Source organism: Pantherophis guttatus, chromosome 1, assembly GCF_059756535.1.
Source record: "Pantherophis guttatus breed Tessera chromosome 1, ASM5975653v1, whole genome shotgun sequence".
Classification (NCBI taxonomy): domain Eukaryota; kingdom Metazoa; phylum Chordata; class Lepidosauria; order Squamata; family Colubridae; genus Pantherophis; species Pantherophis guttatus.
In genome coordinates this window covers 323125044-323148279 of record NC_142063.1, presented here as the reverse complement: position 1 = coordinate 323148279, position 23236 = coordinate 323125044, and the positions used below count along the sequence as shown (strand labels likewise).

General features: G+C 41.1%; 1 protein-coding gene across 3 annotated transcripts in view; it reads right to left on the bottom strand.

Moving 5' to 3' along the window:
* DPYSL5 (dihydropyrimidinase like 5) overlaps positions 1 to 22100 on the bottom strand; it is a 60448-nt gene extending 38348 nt beyond the window's left edge. For 2 of the 3 annotated variants that reach the window (XM_034421163.3, XM_060693134.2), the window contains exons 1-2: positions 21929 to 22100; positions 2093 to 2357 (exon numbers count right to left, since the gene is read on the bottom strand). In XM_034421163.3, coding sequence (XP_034277054.3) covers positions 2093 to 2353 — 261 coding nt within the window. In that variant the 5' untranslated portion in view covers positions 2354 to 2357; positions 21929 to 22100. Of the gene's footprint in view, positions 1 to 2092; positions 2358 to 20738; positions 21349 to 21928 lie in introns of those variants that run through there. The other variant, XM_087883354.1, reaches the window with a different exon arrangement.
* Positions 22101 to 23236: the final 1136 nt, after the last annotated feature.

Sequence of the window (23236 nt, the reverse complement as noted above, 5' to 3'; positions counted from 1 at the left end):
TCGAAAGCTGATATTATATCTTCCAGGTTTAAATATTTGTAATCTTCTTTAAAAAGACAATAATTTTTGCATTCCATAGCATCTAATGTATCACTCTCTCTGGCAACAGATGTAATATAAGATTGAATAAGTGGTGATCAATAAAAATAGTATATGAATTGCCTCCATGACAATGAACTTTTGAAAAAGTTGATTTTCAGATGTTGAAAAACAAAATAGCAATCATATTGTGGAACTCCAGATAGTTTTCCAAACTTGATGAAGATGTTCCCCAAGCCTAATTTGCTACATTCAGAAGTGCTTGTAGAATTGGCACAATCATAGGTGTACAGATTTCCAAATGCATCAGCTGCAAAACTGATCAATCAAACAGGAGATATTCTTGAACGCTCAGCTCAAGGTGTGTTCTCCCCCACAGAACCTTGGGACACAGTGATCCTTATATCCTTATCCTTATTATGAAAACATCCTTATGTTCCAAGTCATATTCTGCTCTTCTGGAAATCCTTCCATTGTAGGTGAATAACTAAGCTGTTCTTGAAGAAGTAGCACAAGGCAATTTTTTAATATTAAGGCAAGCATGGCTGGATGGTAGATTGTGATTTTATTGCTATGCCATTGAATGTTTAATATAACTTTTGATTTAATTACTGCATATTTTAATTCTATTACTATAATGAGTATAAGCAACTTCGAATATTTTGTTTCTTTGAGTAACATGTAAGTAAGTATAAATAAATACATAGGCTTGCAGGTTTCAACATTACCAAGCTTATCTTTGTTTCTTGGAGCATTATTTCAAAAAACAAAAATGCTGGGCTGCAACCAATCCATCATTTGTGTTTTCTAAAAATGCCTATAAGGTAAGACCTATGGAAGGCCCAGAGGCACACTTATACACAAATATATAGGCTTCCATTATATAATAATAATAATAATAATAATAATAATAATAATAATAATAATAATAATAAATGAGAAATAGAATACAATCGAATAACAGAGTTGGAAGGGACCTTGGAGGTCTTCTAGTCCAACCCCCTGCTTAGGCAGGAAACCCTGCACCACTTCAGACAAATGGTTACCCAATCTCTTCTTAAAAACTTCCAGTGTTGGAGCATTTACAACTTCTGGAGGCAAGTTGTTCCACTGATTAATTGTTCTAACTGTCAGGAATTTTTTCCTTAGTTCTAGGTTGCTTCTCTCCTTGATTAGTTTCCACCCACTGCTGCTTGTCCTATCCTCAGGTGCTTTGGAGAATAGCTTGACTCCCTCTTCTTTGTGGCAGTCCCTGAGATATTGGAAGACTGCTATTATGTCACCCCAGCCCTTTTCATCAAACTAGACATACCCAGTTCCAGCAACCGTTCTTTATATATTTTAGCCTCCAGTCCCCTAATCATCTTTGTTGCTCTACTCTGCACTCTTTCTAGAGTCTCAACATCTTTTTTACATCGTGGCGACCAAAACTGGATGCAGCATTCCAAGTGTGGCCTTACCAAAGCATTATAAAGTGGTATTAACACTTCATGTGATCTTGATTCTATCCGTCTGTTTATGCAACCTAGAACTGTGTTGGCTTTTTTGGCAGCTGCAGCACACTGCTGGCTCATATTTAAGTGATTGTCCACTAGCACTCCAGGATCCCTCTCACAGTTACTACTATTGAGCAAGGTACCACATATACTGTACCTGTGCATTTTGTTTTTCTTGCCTAAATGCAGAACCTTATTTTTTTCACCATTGAATTTGATTTTGTTGGATAGCGCCCAATGTTCAAGTCTGTCAAGATCCTTCTGTATCTTAAGCCTATCATCTGGAGTGTTGGTTATTCCTGCCCAATGTTAAATGGATGGGAAGGAAAAATCAGCAGAAGTCAGTGATGTTTTGCTGGATTCATTGTCTAGTCATGAATAAAGCATTCTTCTCAGAAACCATCTGTGTTGGGAATTCAAGTCTTCCCACCATAATCTTTCTCACATACTACAACTAACTACTGAATATCTCATCAACAGCCCTAGATGAGGCAATCCTTTGAGTGTCCGCTTTCCCACCTGCCCACTGCAGCAGCATGCACAAAAGAGAAATGTACCTTGGTGCCATGATAAAAATCATCCACACAGGTTGCATTCATGAAGGTTTGGTGGAAGTGGGTGCTGGTATCAATACCACCAGGGATCACCAGCTTGCCTGTGGCATCTATGACTTTGGCCCCGCCAGGAATCATGAGTTCACGTCCCACCTGCTGTATGATGCCATTCTCAATATAAACATCAGCTTCGAGAGTGCAGTCATCATTCACCACTTTCCCCCCTTTGATGAGGATCCTCATTATGGCAGCGTTGGCAAGCATGATTCTGAAAAAAATTAAGGCAGCAGACAGGTTAGAAGAAAATTGAATTGGCAAAACACAGTTTCAGTCCAACAGCTGATGGCCAAACAACTCTGTTAGTTTAACAGTACAACTGTATTAGTATTATGGTTGGTCACAGAGTCATACAGATGTTTAGACTAGAACTACATTTTTGTCCATCTATCAAGTCCTTCTCAAGGATCAGGGATAGACAGATGTTGAATAGTCATAATAATAATCATAATTGTACAGTTTATTGATATTGCTGTACCAGGAGATGCCAGAGTCAAAGAAAAAACTGGAAAAAATCACGAAATATCGTGACCTGGCCATCAAAACTACATGGCTATGGATGAAACATGTAACAGTGATACCCATTGTCATCGGAGCACTTAGTACCATGTCCAAGAATTTTACAAAACACTTCAAGAAATTGCAGCTTCCTGCAATAACACCAGAAAAACTGCAAAAAACTGCGCTACTCGGAACATCATATATTTTAAGAAGGTACTTGGTTGATACCTAGGATGCTGGCAGCAACCTGTATCAACCACTAGCACCAGTCAATCGTATTTGTGACACATTTTTAAATGTTCAGTTGACTGAGTTTCATGTTTAATGAATAAAAGAGATGATGATGATAATAACAACAATAATAATATAATACACAACAATGTGAAATCACAGCTGTCAGTTCTTTAGCTGGTGTTGGCCTTTATTTGCATCGAGTTTTTCTCTGGGATGTCATAACGTATCAGCATAGTGTATGTGCAGATCCAAGCAATATGGCTTTTTGTAATTGACAGATGGAAATTTCATCAATGCACAGATTCATCCAAGGCTTTTTGGTATGGCACCCAGCATGTGGATAATTATTACTTTTTATTATAATAAATTATTGATAATTATATAATCAACTAATAAATTATTACAGCTGTCCACTGCAGATGATGTTGGTTGGCTTACAATATCCAATACTTAAAAGACAATTAAAAACATAAAGATAAGGCAGCAAGGCCAAAAACAACCATTTCAATTTTTAAAAAATCCAATTAAAATCCTCGACATACAACAGTTCATTTAGTGACCCGTTCAAAGCAGGGGTGAAATGTAAAATTTGTTACTACCGGTTCTGTGGGCATGGCTTGGTGGTGGTGGGGTAATGTGACTGGGTGGGCGTGGCCAACTTTTTTTTTTTTACTTTTCAAAGCATTTTTTCTAATGCTTTGAAAAGCCTCTGGATCAGGCAATTCAGCTGGGATCGTCAGAGAGGCTTTCTAAAAAATACCTCTCTGCTGATCAGGCAACTCAGCTGGGATCGTCAGAGACTTTTCAAAGCATTTTTTTTACCACCTCTTCAGCCAAGAGGTTGCAGAAAAAAATGCTTTGAAAAACCTCTGACGATCCCAGCTGAGCCGCGAGATTATCAGAGGCTTTTTTTTTTACTTTTAAAAGCATTTTTTCGTCGGAAGAGGTTGTAGAAAAAATGCTTTTAAATGTTAAAAAAAAAGCCTCTGATGATCGTGCCGCTCAGCTGGGCATGCGGGGGGGGGGGCGCAGGGATTTTTGCTACCGGTTCTCCAAACCACCCGCCGCCATCGCTACCGGATCAGGCGATCCAGTCTGAACCGGGAGCATTTCACCCCTGGTTCAAAGTTACAATAGCACTGAAAAAAAGTAATTAATGACCATTTTTCCCATTACAACCATTGCAGCATCCCCATGAACATGTGATCCAAATTCAGAAGCTTGGCAACTGACTCATATTTATGGCGACTGTAGTGTCCTGGAATCATGTGATCCCCTTTTGCGACCTTCTGACTAGCAAAGTCAATGGGGAAGCCAGATACACTTAAAAACCGTGTTACTAACTTAACAACTGCAATGATTCATTTAGCAACTGTGGCAAGAAAGATCGAAAAATGGGGCAGAATTCATGTAGCAAATATTTCACTTAGCAACAGAAATGCTGGGCTAAATTGTGGTTGTAAGTCAAGGATACCTGTACAATGTTTGTCAGGCATACTAGTATCCTCAAGGCTGGGAACAGAGCTGAGTTTAAAGGCCTTCCAGAACCCCAGGAAAGTGGGTGCTTCATTTTGGGGGCATGCTTTTCCAGAGGTCAGAGGAAGAAACAGAGAAGACATGTTTCCTTAGTTCCCAAGATGAATTGAGGGAAGTGGAGTGCACCCATTATACCTGAATGTACCAGGTGGGAGAAACAACTGAAGATATATGGTGCCTCAGATATCAGGTCCTGAAAGGTGAGAGCCAGGCATGAAAAGCTTTAAAAATAATAACCAATACCTTGAACTTCATTCAGAACCCTGCTGGCAGTCAATGCAGCTCACAAAGCACCAATGGTAAATGGGCATAACAAGAAGTGCCAGTTACTGCTTGCACCACTGAGTTCTGAACCAGCTATGGCTTCCAGATGGTTTCCTAGGGCAATACTATGGGCAGTGCATTTCAGTAGTCCAATTGTGAGGCAACTAGGACATGAGTGCATCTAAACAGCCTCCTGGTTGAAGAAAGGGTACAACTAGTGTAAAAGATGAACCTGCCCAAAGGCCCTCCTTCCCTAAGTTGGTGATTCAATGAAAATTGTCCAGGATGGTTGGGTCCAGCAATGAGGGAAGGGTGCACTACTGTCTACTTCTAGGCCAGTAGAACTATCCCCTCTCTTGGAGGCCAGTATCACTGCATGGACTCAACTGTCCTGCATGTCACTTCCTAAGTAGCCTTTACAATAGTCAGAAGGATCAAAGATCTAACAAAGAGGTGGCTAGGTTAACAATCGTAAGGATGTTGTCCCTCTTCCCAGGTAATCAAGCATGACTACACCTGCATACTTTGACTGGTCTAGACATCTCTAAGATTTTCATGCATTCTTGTTCTTCAGCGCTATTCTGATTCCAAAAATGAGACATCTGAATGGCTACCACATACTGAGTTTCCAGACGCAGACAACAGGAGCTATGAAAACATACAGACATACAGTACTATGCCAGTGCTGCATAAAGTTGTGTTCAGTGAACAGATATGGACTCTCTGAAAGCTGGGAGTTGGGCAAATAAGCTCAACAACTATATGATCCCCATTTCTGGGCCCATGAGAAAATAGTTGTGGGCTTTTTTGCCCAACTCACAGCTGACAGGCAGATTGGGACAGGGCAGTCTCACAGTTGAAATACTCTATTATGCACGATTCTAGTTACAGTCCCTTAAAAACAGAGGTGAAAAATGTACAAGAAAAGGCAACCACCATCACCAAAGGAAGGGTTAGATAATTTATTTGGAGTGAAATGACAACATTTGGGGCTTCTTAGCTTAGAAAAAAGGACAAATATGCAAATGTGACAAATGCATAAAATTAAGCAGAAAAATTGATAATAGTAAAAGATGGTATCATTCACTGAAGGCAAATGGGAAAATAAGTTAGGACTGAAAATAATCTTCTCAAATGGCACAATTCAATTAGGAAATCTACTCCTGCAAGTTTTAGTGACAACCCAACTTGAGTAACTTAAAAAAGAGATGAGATAAATTCATAGATAACAAGGTTTCCAATAACTACTATTTATTTTGGCATATATTTCTGGAATCAAACACAGCAGGTTTCATGGTATCAGTTTGTTGCAGTATTCCTCCTTGTAGAATGCTCGAACTAGGAAGACATTCATTTTGATTCAGTATGATCCTTAATATTTTTTTATCACATTTCTTTAAAATATAAATAAACAAACCACATTGAAGCTCAATTCATTACTTTTAAAGGACAAAGGAACTTCTATAACATCTTAGGAAGCCATCCTTCAGTGGGAGAAATATATTCTTGAGTTTGAAAAAAAAACTTTGTTCATGTGTATGTACAGTATGAGAGAGGGAGGGGGAGAGGGATCAGTGTTATTCTAAATACAAGCTAATGTTTTGTTTGTGTGGGCAAATATATTCATGATAGCCCCAAAAAGGGAGAGATACCAGTGGCTCAGTGGCTAAGACGCTGAGCTTGTCGATCAGAAAGGTTGGCAGTTCGGCAGTTTGAATCCCTAGTGCCGCGTAACGGGGTGAGCTCCCATTACTTGCCCCAGCTTCTGCCAACCTAGCAGTTCGAAAGCATGTAAAAATGCAAGTAGAAAATTAGGGACCACCTTGGTGGGAAGGTAACAGCGTTCCATGCGTCTAGGGCGTTTAGTCATGCTGGCCACATGACCCACGGAATTGTCATCAGACAGCGCTGGCTCTTTGGCTTAGAAACAGAGATGAGCACCGCCCCCTAAAGTTGGGAACGACTAGCCTTTTTGTGCGAGGGAAATCTTTACCTTTACCTTACCAGAGTCCAATGGCTACAATGACTCCTGTGATAATTCTACAGCCATGCAGTTTCATTGGAGCTGCTAGTGGGGAACAAGGAGAAAGCATGTGGTTTTCATCAGGTGAAAGACAGCACCAGAATACTTAAGAAGGGTTGCTGGATATAGACAAAATCCACACAATGAGACTGAAACCACTCAAGGAAAGCAGTCCTCCTGCTTGTCACAGTCAGTTTCAGAACTGCTGGAAAAGCTGTAGCAAGACATAATAGGGCCAATCAGTTATTCAACAACCAGATCTCAAGGTTTCAGAAGCACTTCAGCTCAACGATACTAACGGATACAACCGCTTGAAAAAGTAGAACTAGAGATGATTGGGGGAAAAAACAGTTTGACCAAGCTTCTAGCCATAAGGTCTGTTTATTCACCTTTCGGCACCATTCAGTCATACACAATACAGAACTCTGTGGACTCTAAACAGAGTGCCAGAATATTGCAGGAAGGGTATCTAATGATAAAATAGGGCAAAAAAGGCAAAGCAAGCAGACCAAGGGGCACTCTACAGAGGAGACAATTTATTTGCTTGGCTTATGGCAAAGAATATGGTTTTGAGATTTGCAGCTATGGAAAGCTATACACAAGTACATGAAGTTTAGAGCTGAATTAAACATAATTCTTCCTACCCCATTCAAATGGTTAAACCCTGCAGCCCATAAAACAGCCCAATGAATTTTATCCCACCTCCATACCCATAAAATCAATGACTTAAGGTGGATTTTGTACCGTCATTGGAGAGAAATGCTGCAGAACAACTGCAGTCAACAGCTGTGAGTTTGCAGTTATAAAACTGCAGCTATAACTTTGTCTCTTCTCATAGCAGCTGAACACATCAGAGCAACAACTGAGGGAGGAAGAAAACCCAGATTTTGTGTAGTGGCCATCTTGGAAGACTGACACATACACAGGACCAAGCTGTGCAAAGTGTAATTATCTAACAACAACCTTAAAAAGGATTATCCCCTCTGGAATAGAAAACTGAAGCTTCCTCGCCAGGACACTAGAAGATTATGGATCAAATCCTGAGAAATTCAGAAATGAATTATTTTCCTTTTGCTTAAAGTGATGGAAGAATTATGCAAAATAAAAAACACCCCGCACTCGGCCATCTTATCCAGCTCTTCTTCCTCTGCAAGGCCACTAAACATCACCTACACATCAGTGGTGGGTTTCAAATTTTTTTACTACCGGTTCTGTGAGTGTGGCTTGGTGGGCGTGGCATAGCTTGGTGGATGTGGCTTGGTGGGTGTGGCAGGGGAAGGATACTGTAAAATCTGCATTCCCACCCCACTCCACGGGAAGGATACTGTAAAATCTCCATTCCCTCCCCAATCCAGGGGAAGGTTACTGCAAAATCCCCATTTCCTCCCGATCAGCTGGGACTTGGGAGGCAGAGAATAGATGGAGGCAGGGCCAGTCAGAATTTTTACTACCGGTTCTCTGAACTACTCAAAATTTCCACTACCGGTTCTCCAGAACTGGTCAGAACCTGCTGAAACCCACCTCTGCTACACATCATCAAGTCTAGAAACTCCTCTAATAAAAGAATTAGAACAAGGATAGCAGGAAGGACTCATGAGACTCTACAGAGCTATCAGTTAAAAAGACAATCCTGGGTTCCTTATTACTCCAAAGTATTTGATTTGGAGTAAAGCAGGTACCTGTTTTTTAAAAAGAAAAAAAAACCCACTAGAAGCAATATCATTACAGTATTTGACCAACTGAAGTTGCACCAAATTGCTGCAAACATTCAGGTTTGAAAAATTCTCATCAAGTAAATTGAACTGCAGAATTTGCAGAATCTCTTGGAGGGAAAAAAAATATATATCCATGGAATGGAATTACTTCCAGAAATTATGAAAGACTGTTGAACTGACTTTTGGCATATTAGTACTGGGTCCTCTGATTTGCCTATTCTCTTTTGTATTAAATGTGCCTATATCCCAAGCCACATTGACATTTCCTTTCCCTCTTTCAGGATTCATTCCTCTAAATGTTTGTATCCTCAACTTCCATACTTGCCTGCTTCTTCTTGCCACTCGCTGTTGCTAGATTCCCCTCCCACTTTCAGTTTTAAAAATGTGTTAAGAAGACCCAAGCCCACAGCCCAAGGATTATTTAGTACACAGGTGGCACCAAATGTTTCCTTGTAGCAGCTTGGGACTAATAAATGCCAGTTTTTCTTCTCCCCAGGGAGAGAAGCAGCAATGAGATGATGAAAAATCCCGACAACACAGAGAAGCCTTTGTGTCCTCAAATGAAAAAAATCCCCACTATCCCCTTTGTCCCATCTCTATTGTTCACGCTCCCTTCTGCTGCCCACTGTTATTTATTTCACCCTATCAAAACCCAGAGGGTTTTTTCTTCTGAGCCTATTCTAGCACCTAACACATTTAAGGACATCTTTAAGACAGTAAGAAAATGAAAATGATTCTCTAACATCATTTGCAAAGTTACTAAGCCTATTGCATGGACCCTAGATGCAGTTTTAGACTAAAAGAGCAGGAGTTTATGAGTGCAAATTGGTCCCTCTCCCTCAGTCCCAAGACTAGATTCAGCTGGGGGGTCAGCTGTGCAATATCTGAGTGGGAACTCCTCCTTCTTGTGCCTGGGCACTAGACCCACTGAAATAAAGTTAGACATTTCCTCCCCCAAAAAAGTGATACAGAGCATGGGGACCAGTTTATTTATATTTAATTTCTCCCTCTACGGATGCTTTTTAAAAAGGTGCTTCACCCCAACTTCTTCAGGCCCTTTGCACCTTTGTACATTTGCAACTAAACTCTCCCAAAATACACAATACCCATGATCATACTACAATTGCACAAGACAAGCCATTATCTATACCTCTGAATACAACCTCAGGAGTGTCAAACTGGTGGCCCATAGGCCAGATGTGTCATGCACAGGCCATGCCCACCCCAGCTCCGCAAAGGAAAAAATCGTGACACGTCACATGACGGCAACGTGATGCGCCGGGTTTGACACGTGAACTAGATCATCTAGATATGGTTTTTCTTCGTTCCAAATATTAACTTTTGAAAGATATTTCCACAAAAGGAGATCCATTTCAGTGGGACAAAGCCAAAACTGGATATGCTTTCATCAGGACCCGAGAGATCAGACCAGGGGTGGCTGCTGGGGGTTTGCAGGGGTTCGGGAGAACCTCTAGCTAAGATTCTGTGCAGTTCGGAGAACCCCCAAATCCCACTCCTGGCTGGCCCCGCTCACCCTGCCCCACCCCTCCGAGGAGTCCCCACACGGTCCATTTTGGATGCAGGTAAGTGCAGGGCATGTGCGGAGGCTCGGGGAGAGCAAAAAACAGGCTTACCAGAAGTTCGGGAAGAGCCTCCGGAACCTGGGGAGGCTGTTTTCGCCCTCCCAGAGGCTCGAGAAAAGCCTCTGGAGCCTGGGGAGGGCAAAAATGCCCCCCCCCCCGCCATGGTGCAGGAGGCCAACTAGGCCATGCCCATCATGGCCACACCTATCCAGAAACCGGGCAGAGAACCCCTTGCTAAAATTTTTGAAGCCCACCCCTGGATCAGACGGATACTGTACTTGCAATAAGCGAAAACAAATGAATCACATTACAGCTTAAAGAGCGATAAGTAAACACAGCCAACAGCGTTTCTTCCTAACATTCAAGCTTTACACGTGCAAAGCAATTAAAAAGCATTTCTGGGATGGCACAGGTCCATGAGGGATTGTGTGAGTTCATAAATACCTGAATTGGAACAGAATACATCAGACCCCCTCGCCCAAATGAACTGGAGACAGGAAAGGAGGAGAGTTTTTATCCTCAATGAAGCACAAAACAGACATAAACATTTTACAGTCGAAGTAAAGCAGAGATGCTTGACCAGTTTGGTGCTGGGATTTAGAGGCAGAAGGAGGGCATCCTACAGATTTCTACTAATAGCATATATGAAACACAGAGAGAATCCATCCATTAAAACATGCCAGCAAAAATCAGACACCAGTTATTTCTCTTTCACAAAAGTGCCAGCAATTTTCAATAATGACTGGTGCATTGCAGCACGGAGATGAAAGCAGGTTTTGTTTTGGTGTCTTCTCTCTTTTTTTTTTGACAGGAGCCGTTAGTGAAAGCTTAATGAGCAAAGGGGTTTGAAAAGATTCCAAGCAATGACAGCAGTTGATTTTTTATACAGCTCTTTGTTTTGAAGTCCATGTAGTGAATGTTGACAGCTTGTTGAAGACAAGGATCATTACAGAGATCTGAAGGTAGGCAAAGGAGCTGTACATCTGTGGCCTCTTTTAGAGACTTCTGCATTTCTAGGGCAAACTATGGGTTTAATTTTCCAAAGCTGTCAAGGAAGCCACATTTGGTATAAGACGTAAGAGTACACAAGTCAAAAGTGGTCTCCAGTCACCATCTTCTAGAACCATCCTTGTAGGTTTGCTGTCACTCCTGGGGAATGCACAAAACCATGAAACTGGTAAAGGAACAAGAGGCGCAGACGGTAATATATAAGCCCCCTCATTTCTAAACATCTAAATAGAACAGGAAAACTCAATTTCAAGAGCTAAGAAATATGTGGCATAGTTTGGCTGCAGAAAATCTTTCTTTATCCCTGAGAGGCTAAGTATATTTAGAAAAAGGGGCTAATGAACTGTTTAGAAAACAAAATCAAGACACTGAGAAAGTGATAGGCAGCAGCATAATCAGTGGTGGGTTCCTCCCGGTTCGGTCCGGTTCGGCCGAGCCGGTAGCGGTGATGATATGACATCACCGAACCGGTTCTCCCCCCCCGCCCTCCCACCCACCCACGTTATTCTTACCTTTTATTTGGTCCCACCCCCAATCTATTGCTGCCTCCTGAGTCCCAGCTGATGACTAGAGGGAAAAAAACTGTTTAAACTCTTGCCGCGGGGCTTCAAAGGGCCGTCCTCCAGCTGATCAGTGTTAAAAGCAAACAAATGAGTCGGGTCGTAAGTGCGAGGACTGGTTGTAAGTGCGAGGACCTTCCAGAAATGACTCTGACCAGCTAGCCACGCCCACCTAGTCACATGACCTCCAAGCCACATCCACAAAATAAGCCACGCCCACAGAACCGGTAGTAAAAAAATTTAGAACCCACCCCTGAGCATAATGTACCTGAAGTATTTCAAAAGTTAACACTGACAATGTCAGATCAAAACCTGCAAGTCACAACACTGGAATACAAAGATAGGAAAAACGCAACAATGATGGGCACATTATTTTTAGAAATCAATAAATAAATTATTCATGGCCAGTTGCTGATCTCTCAATGTTCAAATATCACACTAGGGCTGGCATTAGCCTTCAAATATCACTCAAGTGTCTCTAGACTTTTCTTTTGGTGACATATTGTCTCTGTTCTAACTGGGCATGCCACATGGCAGCCATTCTGTAAACGGGCAATCTCCGCCACAGCAACCATAATGTCTATAATATACCATCAAAATCCCAAATGTGGTAACTCATCAAAAAGAATGAGGGATCCTATGCTAAGTCATGATTTAATGAAACAAACAGAATCGCTTCATTTGCATAAAGCCATTCCTAATTGCTGGGTTTACTCATTATACTAAATTAAAAATAAAAAAAAATACAATACGATTTAGCAAAACATCTCTGAAAATAGAACACTCAGTGCTATTATTCTGGCTACAAAAGTGAGACCAGGCAATCCCAGTGATTTGCAGACATCTAAGTAGAATAGGGAAACCTATTCAATTCCTAAAAATGGGAAATATATACATAAGGAAATAAGTAAATAAATACATAATGCAAATTAGCCCATTTAATTAAAACCAAGTTAATTTCTGCAATCTCTGAGAAGCTTATAGAAAACAAACCATGTGACAAATTCAATTTCAATACATCCTAAATTTCTGTGATTCATCGAAAGCAGCAATACTCCATTGCTGCATCTTTTTCATCAAGGATCAGTCCTTAGACAGTCCCAAATTCTGGAGCTCTTTTGACAATCCCAAATTCCTCCCATTACAGCAATCACAAAACAAAACAAAACAGTCCCTTGGTAAAAGAAAGGCAGGAAATTAAATCCAAGTTTCATCAGATATCCTAAATTAAATTGGGCTGCTAGTTCTTCTAGTCCAGAGTGGTTTGCCTTGATGACTTCAGCTCATTATTTTCCATTACCAGTTATACATTTGGGGCTTGAACCCAGACATCAAGCATTGAGCTAGGGTTCTTCCATATTCAAAAACCTGAACTAAAACTCTTGCCTATCTTAAAAAAGAAAAGAAAAAAACCCAAAATACAAAATTTCATACATAGATTAATTAAACATGAACTATACTTAAATAGATAATATTTGTTTCCCAACACAGTACTGGAGATGTGAAAATATAGAAGTTTTGGAAACTATCATTACCAAAAAATTATCTCAGAAGGCTCCACAAGAAAATGCTTACTTAAAAACTGAACAAATGTATTAGTTATATCATCTGCACATGCATATTCTTAGTGCTTAATAACCAAATATTTGAATGTTGTATGAAACCTCCAGTCCAAAAGGGTCACAAGTCCACAGTTCCACTGGTAGTGGTTGCTTTAAGCAACAACCTTCTCTTTAATAAAAATGAAAGGCAATTTTAAGAAAGGGGAGAACCAGCAATCGCCAGATTCTTGGTTTCTGTCAACAGTGAGTCAAATGCCTCTGAAACTCACTAACAGCAGCATAGAACAGAGCAGGAAAGGGTAGTAACAATTTCTCCCTTTTGTTAATCCTTATCAATTTATATTTAAAACAAATGAGAAAAAAATATACCAGAGGGGCTCATGAAGCCTAACAGAACCACTTTTATGACCCCTAGAACCCCTCTGGAATGGCTGTTTGGGTTTTGTCTTCATGGACTGGGGAAGTTCTATAAGGACAATAAGGTAACTTAAACCTAACAAATCCTTAACAATCCCATTGCACCATTCCACACCTTCCATGGACTGATGTAAATTGTGGTTTCCAAATATGATCCTTAACAGATATCACAAAGCTTTGTAGTGTTTTTAAGTCATCAGAACATGCTCACTTAATGGAGTACACCTATTATGCATGGACACTCCATTCAGCTACTATAGCCTTTAGTAGATCTGTAGTTTAAATAGTTAGCTAGTTTATTATTGCAGATAACCAAAGTTCACAACAGACATCAAATTAGATGCATCATTGAGTTAAAATAATCAACTTCTCCTTTTCTTCCCATCTTCCTTATTATTATACCTATTATATATTATGTTGACTATTTTAATGCAAACAAATACTATAAAAAGACCTAAACAGAATTGGGACTGGACCTGTAAAGAAAGAATAACTAATTGTTCCACGGGTGAAATGTAAAATTTGTTACTACCAGTTCTGTGGGCGTGGCTTGGGGGGGTAATGTGACTGGGTGGGCATGGCCAACTTTTTTTTTTTTTAACTTTTCAAAGCATTTTTTCTAATGCTTTGAAAAGCCTCTGCCGATCAGGCAACTCAGCTGGGATCGTCAGAGAGGTATTTTACCTCTCTGACGATCCCAGCTGAGTTGCCTGATCGGCAGAGAGCTATTTTTTAAAAAATACCTCTCTGCCGATCAGGCAACTCAGCTGGGATCGTCAGAGACTTTTCAAAGCATTTTTTTTACTACCTCTTCAGCCAAGAGGTTGCAGAAAAAAATGCTTTGAAAAGCCTCTGAGGATCCCAGCTGAGCCCCGCAATCATCAGAGGCTTTTTTTTTAACTTTTAAAAGCATTTTTTCGTCGGAAGAGATTGTAGAAAAAATGCTTTTAAAAGTTAAAAAAAAGCCTCTGATGATCGTGCGGCTCAGTTGGGCATGGGGGGCAGGGGCTCGCAGGGATTTTTGCTACCAGTTCTCCGAACCATCCGCCGCCATCACTACCGGATCGGATGACCAGGAGCCAGGAGCATTTGACCCCTGAATTGTTCCCATTTCTTCAATCCTGAAAGAGATACATGCTACTTACAAAAAAAATTATTCCAAAACATAACAGCAACATTGATATGTATATGAAAGGAATTTATAGGATGGCAGAGAAAAGGTTAAAACTTCCATTGGTCAGACATAATTTGCATGAGTTTCCAACAAAGCGTGTTGCATTAAAAATACATGAACCCTGGATAAAATATGCATTTAATGTCAAATGTTGTTCTATCTTAAGTTATTAGCAACAACAATTCCATTTGTTGATAATTATGCACTATTGGATCACATTAGTTCATCAATTCTAAACTAGAGAGGATACAAAGAGAAAGAATATTTGTATTACATTTTATTTTTCTGGTCTTTGAAATCTATTTAAAACTTTTATTTAATAAATGTTCCAGCTTCCATATTAAGAAATTAGAAAAAAACCCAGTTGCCTTCTGCATAACCATTGCTTTGTGAAGTCTCTACTCTGCCATTATTAATCATGTTTTCTTCTAAATAAGGTCATACTATTGGAACCATTGTAGGATAACACCAATTTTAAAGTCATTACGCAAGTTACTAATGGGCTTTGAGGTCCAAACAAACTGTTGGTTATCATGTTTAAAACATATGAGGAAAACTTTCCATTTTCCTCATAAGGCATTCCAAACTCAAATAAAGTAGCATGATGACTAGATCAAGATCAAGAAGGCACCAGATCCATGTCTTATATATACAAGAATGTGTTTAAAGCAAAACATTCATTATGTGTACATTAAAAAAATACTCTAACTCCCAGGAGGATTATTTATGTGATCTTACAGAATTAAGAAACTGAAAAATATACTTCTAAATAGTTTTAACACTTTCAAGTTCTACATAAATGGTTACTATTTAAATTTTCAAGCTCCAATCCATTACTATTTTGCTTTCAATACAGTGGGACTTCCTTATTTTTAAAATCTTTATATGCATTTTCTTACGCGCGCACACATTCAAATGCATCACATAGAATGACTTAAACCTATCTTGTTAAGGCAGGAATATCTGCTTAAAAAAAAGCAAAACTTGGCAACTGAATTTTTAATATTTACTCCACTTTTTAAAAAAATAGATTGTAGGGCTAAATAGTTTAGAAGCCAGCTGCAAGTTGTCTCTGTATCTATCTAATATTTTAACCTTTTTTTCAGGATGGGATAGAATTGTTTCAATTGTGCCTGTTTTACACATTTATATATTGAAATCTGTAACTCTTTATTCTTTGACAAATGCATGAAATAAATCATTATCTTTAGACACTCTAGTCTAGAATGACTAGGTGCATTTAGGAAGCTCTGAATTACCTCAAGCAAGCTGCATGCTTCGGAATATAATTCTGTTATATATCACATCATGTTCAATTCCTCAGAATTAAGCATCAATTATTTAAAAAGTGACACGAATCTTTCTGCAATAAATCAGTCTGGACTATTTAAACTATTTTTATGTTACAATATGAACTGGAATAATGTCGAAAAATGAATTCCTTTACCATCAATGCCTTTACTCTTTTTTCCAACAAGAGAAACCATGAAAAAGAAGTTACGCAGAGTAAACAGCCATAGCTAAGGAATCATCTAGATTAAGGGCTTCAAACTCAATTTCATTGAGGGCCACATCAGGGTTGTGTTTGACCTCAGGGGGCCAAGGGTGTGTGACCAGGGTGGGCGTGGCCATCTCAACATCCGTTTTCAGCTGTGACGGCCTCCTGCAGCCCTCTGCCAGCAAAAACAGAACTCAGGAGTGCCATGCGCGCCTCCCCAGCTCCATTTTCACTGGCAGAGGCACTGCAGGCTGGTCTTTTGCTGTTTCCAGGGTGGCCCCATGGGCCAGATCTAAGCACCCCATGGGCCTTGAGTTTCACACCCCTGATCTAGATCACCAACAGATCTATGCTTTTCTATTCAGTGATCTCTACCATCTAGCTGTATATAGCCATGCTAGGAGTTTGCTTCTTGCAGCAGTCATATATGATCAAAAGATCTTAACCAAAGAATCACAGAACTTACCAGAAGGCAGCATTTTCCACATTGCTAAATTACAACTGGTGACCCGGATGAAGAGAATGTCAACCCACTCAACCCAGTTCCAATTCAGTTTGATGGGATTTTTCTTAATCTGAAATTCAGCCACACTAATTCAAATTCTAATTGCAGAAGATCTGCAAGCTCCAAGATTGCACAAAACTGAAGAAACCATAGCTTTAAAAACAAAAGTAAAATATCCTTCAAGTCAAACTTGAGTCTGTAGACACATTCATACATTGTTTTGTTTTCTTTAATTTTTTTAATGGTTGTAAACCAACATGAGTCATACTATTTTGGTATATAAAAGTTAAATAAATGAGGTAATGAACATTTTCTTGGCAAAAATATTGAAAGTCATTGGTCATCTTCTTTTGGGATGATTTTCAACTTTTCAGACTACCCATCTAATACTGGCTTCCCTCCAAATTGAGAAAAATTGGAGCACTGCCAGGAACCTTAGTGAGCTGAATAGCACAAAACTACCTGTCAAATATTCCCAGGTGCTGCCTCTTGCTAAGATTTAATACAATGTACTGAGCCACAAATTAGACAGCCACATTTTAGCCTAATGAATTTTATGAATCTAATCAATATGGTCAATATGGGATTCAATTTATTGCATAAGTCCAGAATATGAATTCTGATTAATGCACACATATCGTATTATTGCCTTTTTTCCCACTTGCTCTTTCTTTTTCCTACTCTTTGCCTTTAGTGAGGATAAGTGAAACCCCTTTTGATTGGGTAGGTTAATTTCTTTTTCATTCCTGCCCATTTTTTTGTTATCTTTGCCATTCTCTATTGTTCAGTTTTATATTCTTCTTGTTTTCAATGTTTTTACTTGTAAATCACCCAGAGCCATTGAGTGATATATATGTTTAGTAAATAATAATTATCCTATTTTGGCATCCCTTCCTTTTCCCACTCCTTCATCTTCATAGCATAATGTAATGCATAATGTTAACTAAGTCAAAGTGTCACATAGTGGCATTTTATTTTTGCATTGTTGCTACATTCAGGGAGGATTAACCCCTTGCCATCTTCAACCTCTCTCTCCTCAGTCAGGAAGCATTGATTAAACCCCTAAGTTCTCCAATGAATCCTGGAACCACCTCTGAACTGGTAGGTAGGAAAGGCAAACCCAATATAACATGAAGGCACACTTAGCAAAAAAGAAAAAAGAAACTAATGCCGAAAGCAAGGAATAGGCCAAATACAGGATATCTGATGCAGAGACAGACAGATTGACCACTCTGCATTTAGATGGAACCAAGTAACACAGAGCTTTAGCTTCCATCTGAAAAAAGTGATGGTCACCCTTGCAAGAATAGAAGGAGGGTATATTTTCTCCTAAGAGAGAGATATACGTATCATTATATATGCATGACCAGCAGTAGAACTGCAAGTAACGTAGGAACTTTGGTACTCCTCCTGTAGAGAAATAGCTTGACGCATTTCAATCAGGTTTGATTGAGGCTTCATAAAGATTGAACTTGGGCTTACAGTCATGTTCACATTGTTTCTGTTAAGGTAAATGTAAAGGTTCCCCTTGCACATATGTGCTAGTCGTTCCTGACTCTAGGGGGTGGTGCTCATCTCCATTTCAAAGCCGAAGAGCCAGCGCTGTCCAAAGATGTCTCTGTGGTCATGTGGCTGGCATGACTAAATGCCAAAGGTGCACAGAACACTGTTACCTTCCCACCAAAGGTGGTCCCTATTTTTCTTACTTGCATTTTTTACGTGCTTTCGAACTTCTAGGTTGGCAGAAGCTGAGACAAGTAACGGGAGCTCACCCCGTTATGCAGCACTAGGGATTCGAACTGCTTTTCTGTTAGCAGTTTGTAAAATTGGGTTTATGATTTTTTTTAAAAAAACACCTTAATTTTTCTCCCATTTCTCCAAAGGACAGGGCTCTTTCATTCAAATTTATCCTTGAGGAAGTAGAACAATAGTAATGCCTTAGTTACAAGGCTACTATATGGTGTTGACCATATACCAGGAGGAGAATGTTTCTCTTACAACAATGCAGGGACCCACTCATCCATGCAATGAAGAAATCCCTTCATGACTCTGGATATCAGGCCAGCTCAAGACATTTTATTGTCTTGAACAGCTGCAGCATATAATTAGAGGTTCCCTTCACAACTTGCAGCTCTGTTACAACAACCAAATGTGCATAGCACAACAATGAAGAGCCAGGCAGCTCCTGGTTCGAGCCCCACTCAGTCACAAATTCTCTACAGAATCATAGGCAAGTCATTTCTTCTTTTAGCCCCACTTGATATATGAGGATATTAATCCTTGTCTAACTTCCAGGCCTGCTACAGGAATAAAACGGATATAATACTTGAATATAAAGATACCCAGTCTAGTTACTAAAAATCTGATGAGTTAAATCTGCAGGTCTGTGAAATCAGCTCCGGAACATAAGGCCAAGCCTCTACTTGGAAGTGTATGGGGAGAGGGGTTAGTTTATTTGCAGAGGGACTTCTGCACACAGAGCAGCACTGTGTTTTAATTAGACTATAGAAGCAGTAATTAAACAACTATTGTTTGTGTCACAGCAACCTGACTAAAGGCAGCTGCTGCCATGCCCCATCAACAGACCCAACTTTCCTAGGCAAGTTCCAACTCTGGTGCATATTTTTTCCCCATTCATAATTATTGGTCATATTTAAGGAGGAGGATGGAGATCAGGAATCTAAAGGATAACAGGTTCAGAGGGCCTCAAGTCTTCTGCAAGAGGAATAACTGAACAGCCCAAAAGGAGAAAGCAAGCTATGTGTGCGTTTGTGTATGTGTTGAAATAATTCCCGAGCACCAATCTCAGGCTCTATGGGAAAAAAGATTTTTCTAAGCCTTAGGCCAGGGTAACAAAAACTTTATTTGTATACCAGTTTTTGTTCAACAGAACATTGCTCAAGACAAACACTTACATAAACCTGCTTGTTCCCAATGCATTATCAGAAAAACATTTTTCCACATCCATCTGAGTACAGAAACAGTTCGTAATATTGAAAGTCTAGTATATTGTTAGGAAATTAAATTCCATTGACTCTTGTAAGTTTTATTTCTGAGTAAACATGCTGAGAGAAAGAATTTCTCTCTAAAAAAAGGAGGAAACAACTCCAAGGCTATTTGCACGCAAAATGTATTCTGTTAATCAAGAATCAATGCTTAGTTTAATGCAAAGATTTAGGTGGGCTTTTCTTCTCCAAAGAGTCCAGACTGGGCAATCAGTAACTCCCTTGATAGATGTCAGGGAGAAAGCAATGTGACAGAGAAAAGGCTGCACCTATTGTATCTTCTAGCCTAATTGCATGGATGTCCCACTTAGCTTTAATTGTATTAGATATAAAGAAAAATCAGGCATAGAGAAAGTTGTGAGAAGGAACAAAATGCAAAATACCTGTCCTTGTTCAGTATATTGCATAGAGATGAATTCAGCATAGGAATCTGATTGTTTCTGGTTTTTAAAAGGCAGGGCACACCTTCCCCCCCCCTAAATCCACTAATCAAACATATCTCTTTTCCCTAAAGGTTCCTCTACTTACACTTCATGTCTGAATGAGTACAAGACTCATGGAGTGACCTTTCCATCAGGTCAAGCATTCTTTTTCCAGGGAGATTACTTTTAACTACTATATGGTTTATAATGGACTAGTAAATCAATGAGAAGCCTCCCAGAACAGTCCTAAGCAGGACTTGAGCACTTCAGGCATTCTAAGACAAAATGGCTCGTATGGGATGGATGGAATTCTATAACTCAAAGCAGAATAGAACACAAAAGGCAGGTTGAGTGAAATCTTCATTATTAGAAACAGGCATCATTGGAGGTTCTTGGCTACTCTTTCAACATGTACTGGTGGCACAGAAGCAGATACTAACTACAACCTTTGTTTTTTTTAGATATGGCTCAGAGGCATCTCTTCTAGAAAAGCAATCTGTGTGCATCATCTTTCCCAAATCTTATAAATTACTTAGGTTAGTACTATACATTAAACTTTGGAGCTAGATTATAAAATGTGCTTACCTTCCCAGAAGCTGTTATGCGCAAATAAATAAACCATACAATGACATGACACAACAGGCCAAGGCTACGACTGAATGCTGAAAATGCTGAGCCACAAACAAGCCAGCCTCCTTTACTTTTAGCCTGAAGGGTTATACAAATCCAACCACTAAGGCAAAGAATTACTAATAGCAACTTTTCAATGGGTCTGCCCCATTCCCTTTTCTCTTTACAGAAGCTGCCCAGAAACTCCCCCTCCCATTGCTAAATCCATAGCCTTTCTCTCCACTGGGAAGCTGGGAAAGGACCCTTCCACCTGCTGCCTCAGTTTCCCTGCTGGGAAACAGGAGGGTCACCAAGTCTAGACAGGCGCTGGAAGGCCGAGTCTACCAAGCTGGAGCTGCACTGGAAAGGGGAGGTCGGCGAAGCCCGACAAAAGCCCAGCCCTGCGCCAATTCCCAGTGAGGAAGCCATTGTCAGTAGGCAACCCACCCCCACCATCACCAGACCGAAAGAGCCGGAGCCGCCGCCCCGCCCTTCTTCTTGCGCGTCCCCCGAGAAAGGGCAGCGACTAGTCCAGCGCGCGCAGACAAAGGCCCCACCGTCGCCCTCTTCGCCTCTCCTCGCCGCAGGCGCACAAAGAGCGGGCGCCTCCAGGAGCATCCCAAAGGGAGAGGGAGGCGTCCGAGCAAGGCTCCTGTGCCAAGGCCGGGCGCAGACCCCCGGCTACACCCTTCCCGCCAATCGCCCGCGGCCTCAGCCAGCCAACTCGCCGGGAGGCAAACTAAGCACCGGGGAGGGGGGGAGGAGAAGGGAGGGTGCGTACAGGTGCAAAGCATCCCACGCCTCCCCGCGCGCAGCCAGCCGCCCTTCTCCTACAGGCGATCGATGCTGCTCCTGGGCTGCGACGGGCAGCAGCTTCTGCTCCCAAACCCCGAGACAAAGGGGGAAGACACGCCCCGGCTCATCACCCCCATCGTCCGCCCCGCGGAGAAAGCAGCCCCCCGAGGCAGCTCCCGCAAGGCGTCGAGGGGACCGCGCGGCTCCCTCTCCGCGGCTCCGCTATCTTTTAACTAAGCCCGCAGATGCCTTTTTCCAGGTAGACTCTTCATCGGTTGATTGATTGATCGGGTTGGTTCGCCCGCCCGAATTCCCGCGTCTGCAGAGAGGGATGGAATCCGACGGCCTCCCCTCGACACCGTTCTACTCACCCTGCGGTGACTGTTCCCAACGCCCGCTGGCTCGCTTGTCCGCCGCCGATCGTCCTCGCCCAGCTGCCACCCGCGTTCACCTGCTTCCCCCCGAGCGAGGAGGAGGAGGAGGAGGGAGGGATCCTGCCCTCCCTCTATCTCTTGGACCAATGGCAGCTCTTCCCTTGCCTCTGAGGGGGCGGGGCCCTGAGCAGCAGAGAACTACGATTCCCGATAGGCTCAGCGCCAACCAGAGGAACAGGCCTTGAAGGGTAGGGTGCGGCCTTCTCCATCCTCTGAACCGGTGCCTAGGTTACCATGGTGATTGTGGAGTAGGCACTGGGGCCTCTTTGAGGACCAAAGACGCCCCCCTAGTATAGGGCGTATTACAAGGGGAAGGCTTCCCTGGTGGTGAGGGTTGCATCTAGGACTGTAACTTGGACTGCAAGCTCAAGTTAGAAACAAAAAGATGATGGGAAGGCAATACTGGGACCATTAAACTACACAGATCTTAACTGTTAGGAGCTCCTTTCTTCATGTTGAACAGGAGTTGGTTTAAATACAATGTTATCTTTATTTCTTGTTTTTGCTTTCTACAACTCTGGTTAATATGGTAGCCTGGCCTGAATTGGAACCAGTTTTGTCACCTGTATTTCAGTGTTGATGGCTTTCTGTTCATTCTATATGAATGAATGAATCTGCATGTCCCAAAGCAATGATAATTTGGTGCTCTTCAGAGAAAGAAGGCAACACAGGAAGCCATGTTTTATCCTTGCTATCACCTTCAAATCCTTTGCATCTCAGTCTCCCTAACACATATAAAAGCACCAACTGCATACCCCAGATTAAAGTAGACGACAAGCTATTACTTGATAAAATACAAAAATATGGGTTAGATAGCATCGCCTCCAGATGGATTCATAACTGGCTGACCAATCTCACTCAACATGTAGTCCTCAATGGAACTGTATCTACATGGAGGGAAGTATGCAGTGGAGTACTCCAAGGCTCTATCTTGGGTCCAGTACTCTTCAATATTGTCATACATGATTTAGATGAGGGGATAGAAGGGGAACTCATCAAATTTGCAGACAACACCAAGATGACAGGAATAGCCAACACTCTAGAAGATACGGAAGGATCTTGACAGACTTGAACACTGGGCCCTTTCTAACAAAATGAAATTCAATGGTGAGAAAAATAAGGTTCTGCATTTAGGCAAGAAAAACGAAATGCACAGGTATGGAATAAGTAGTGCCTGTCTCAATAGTAGTAACTGTGAGAGGAATCTTGGAGTCCTAGTGGACAGCCACTTAAGTATGAGTCAGC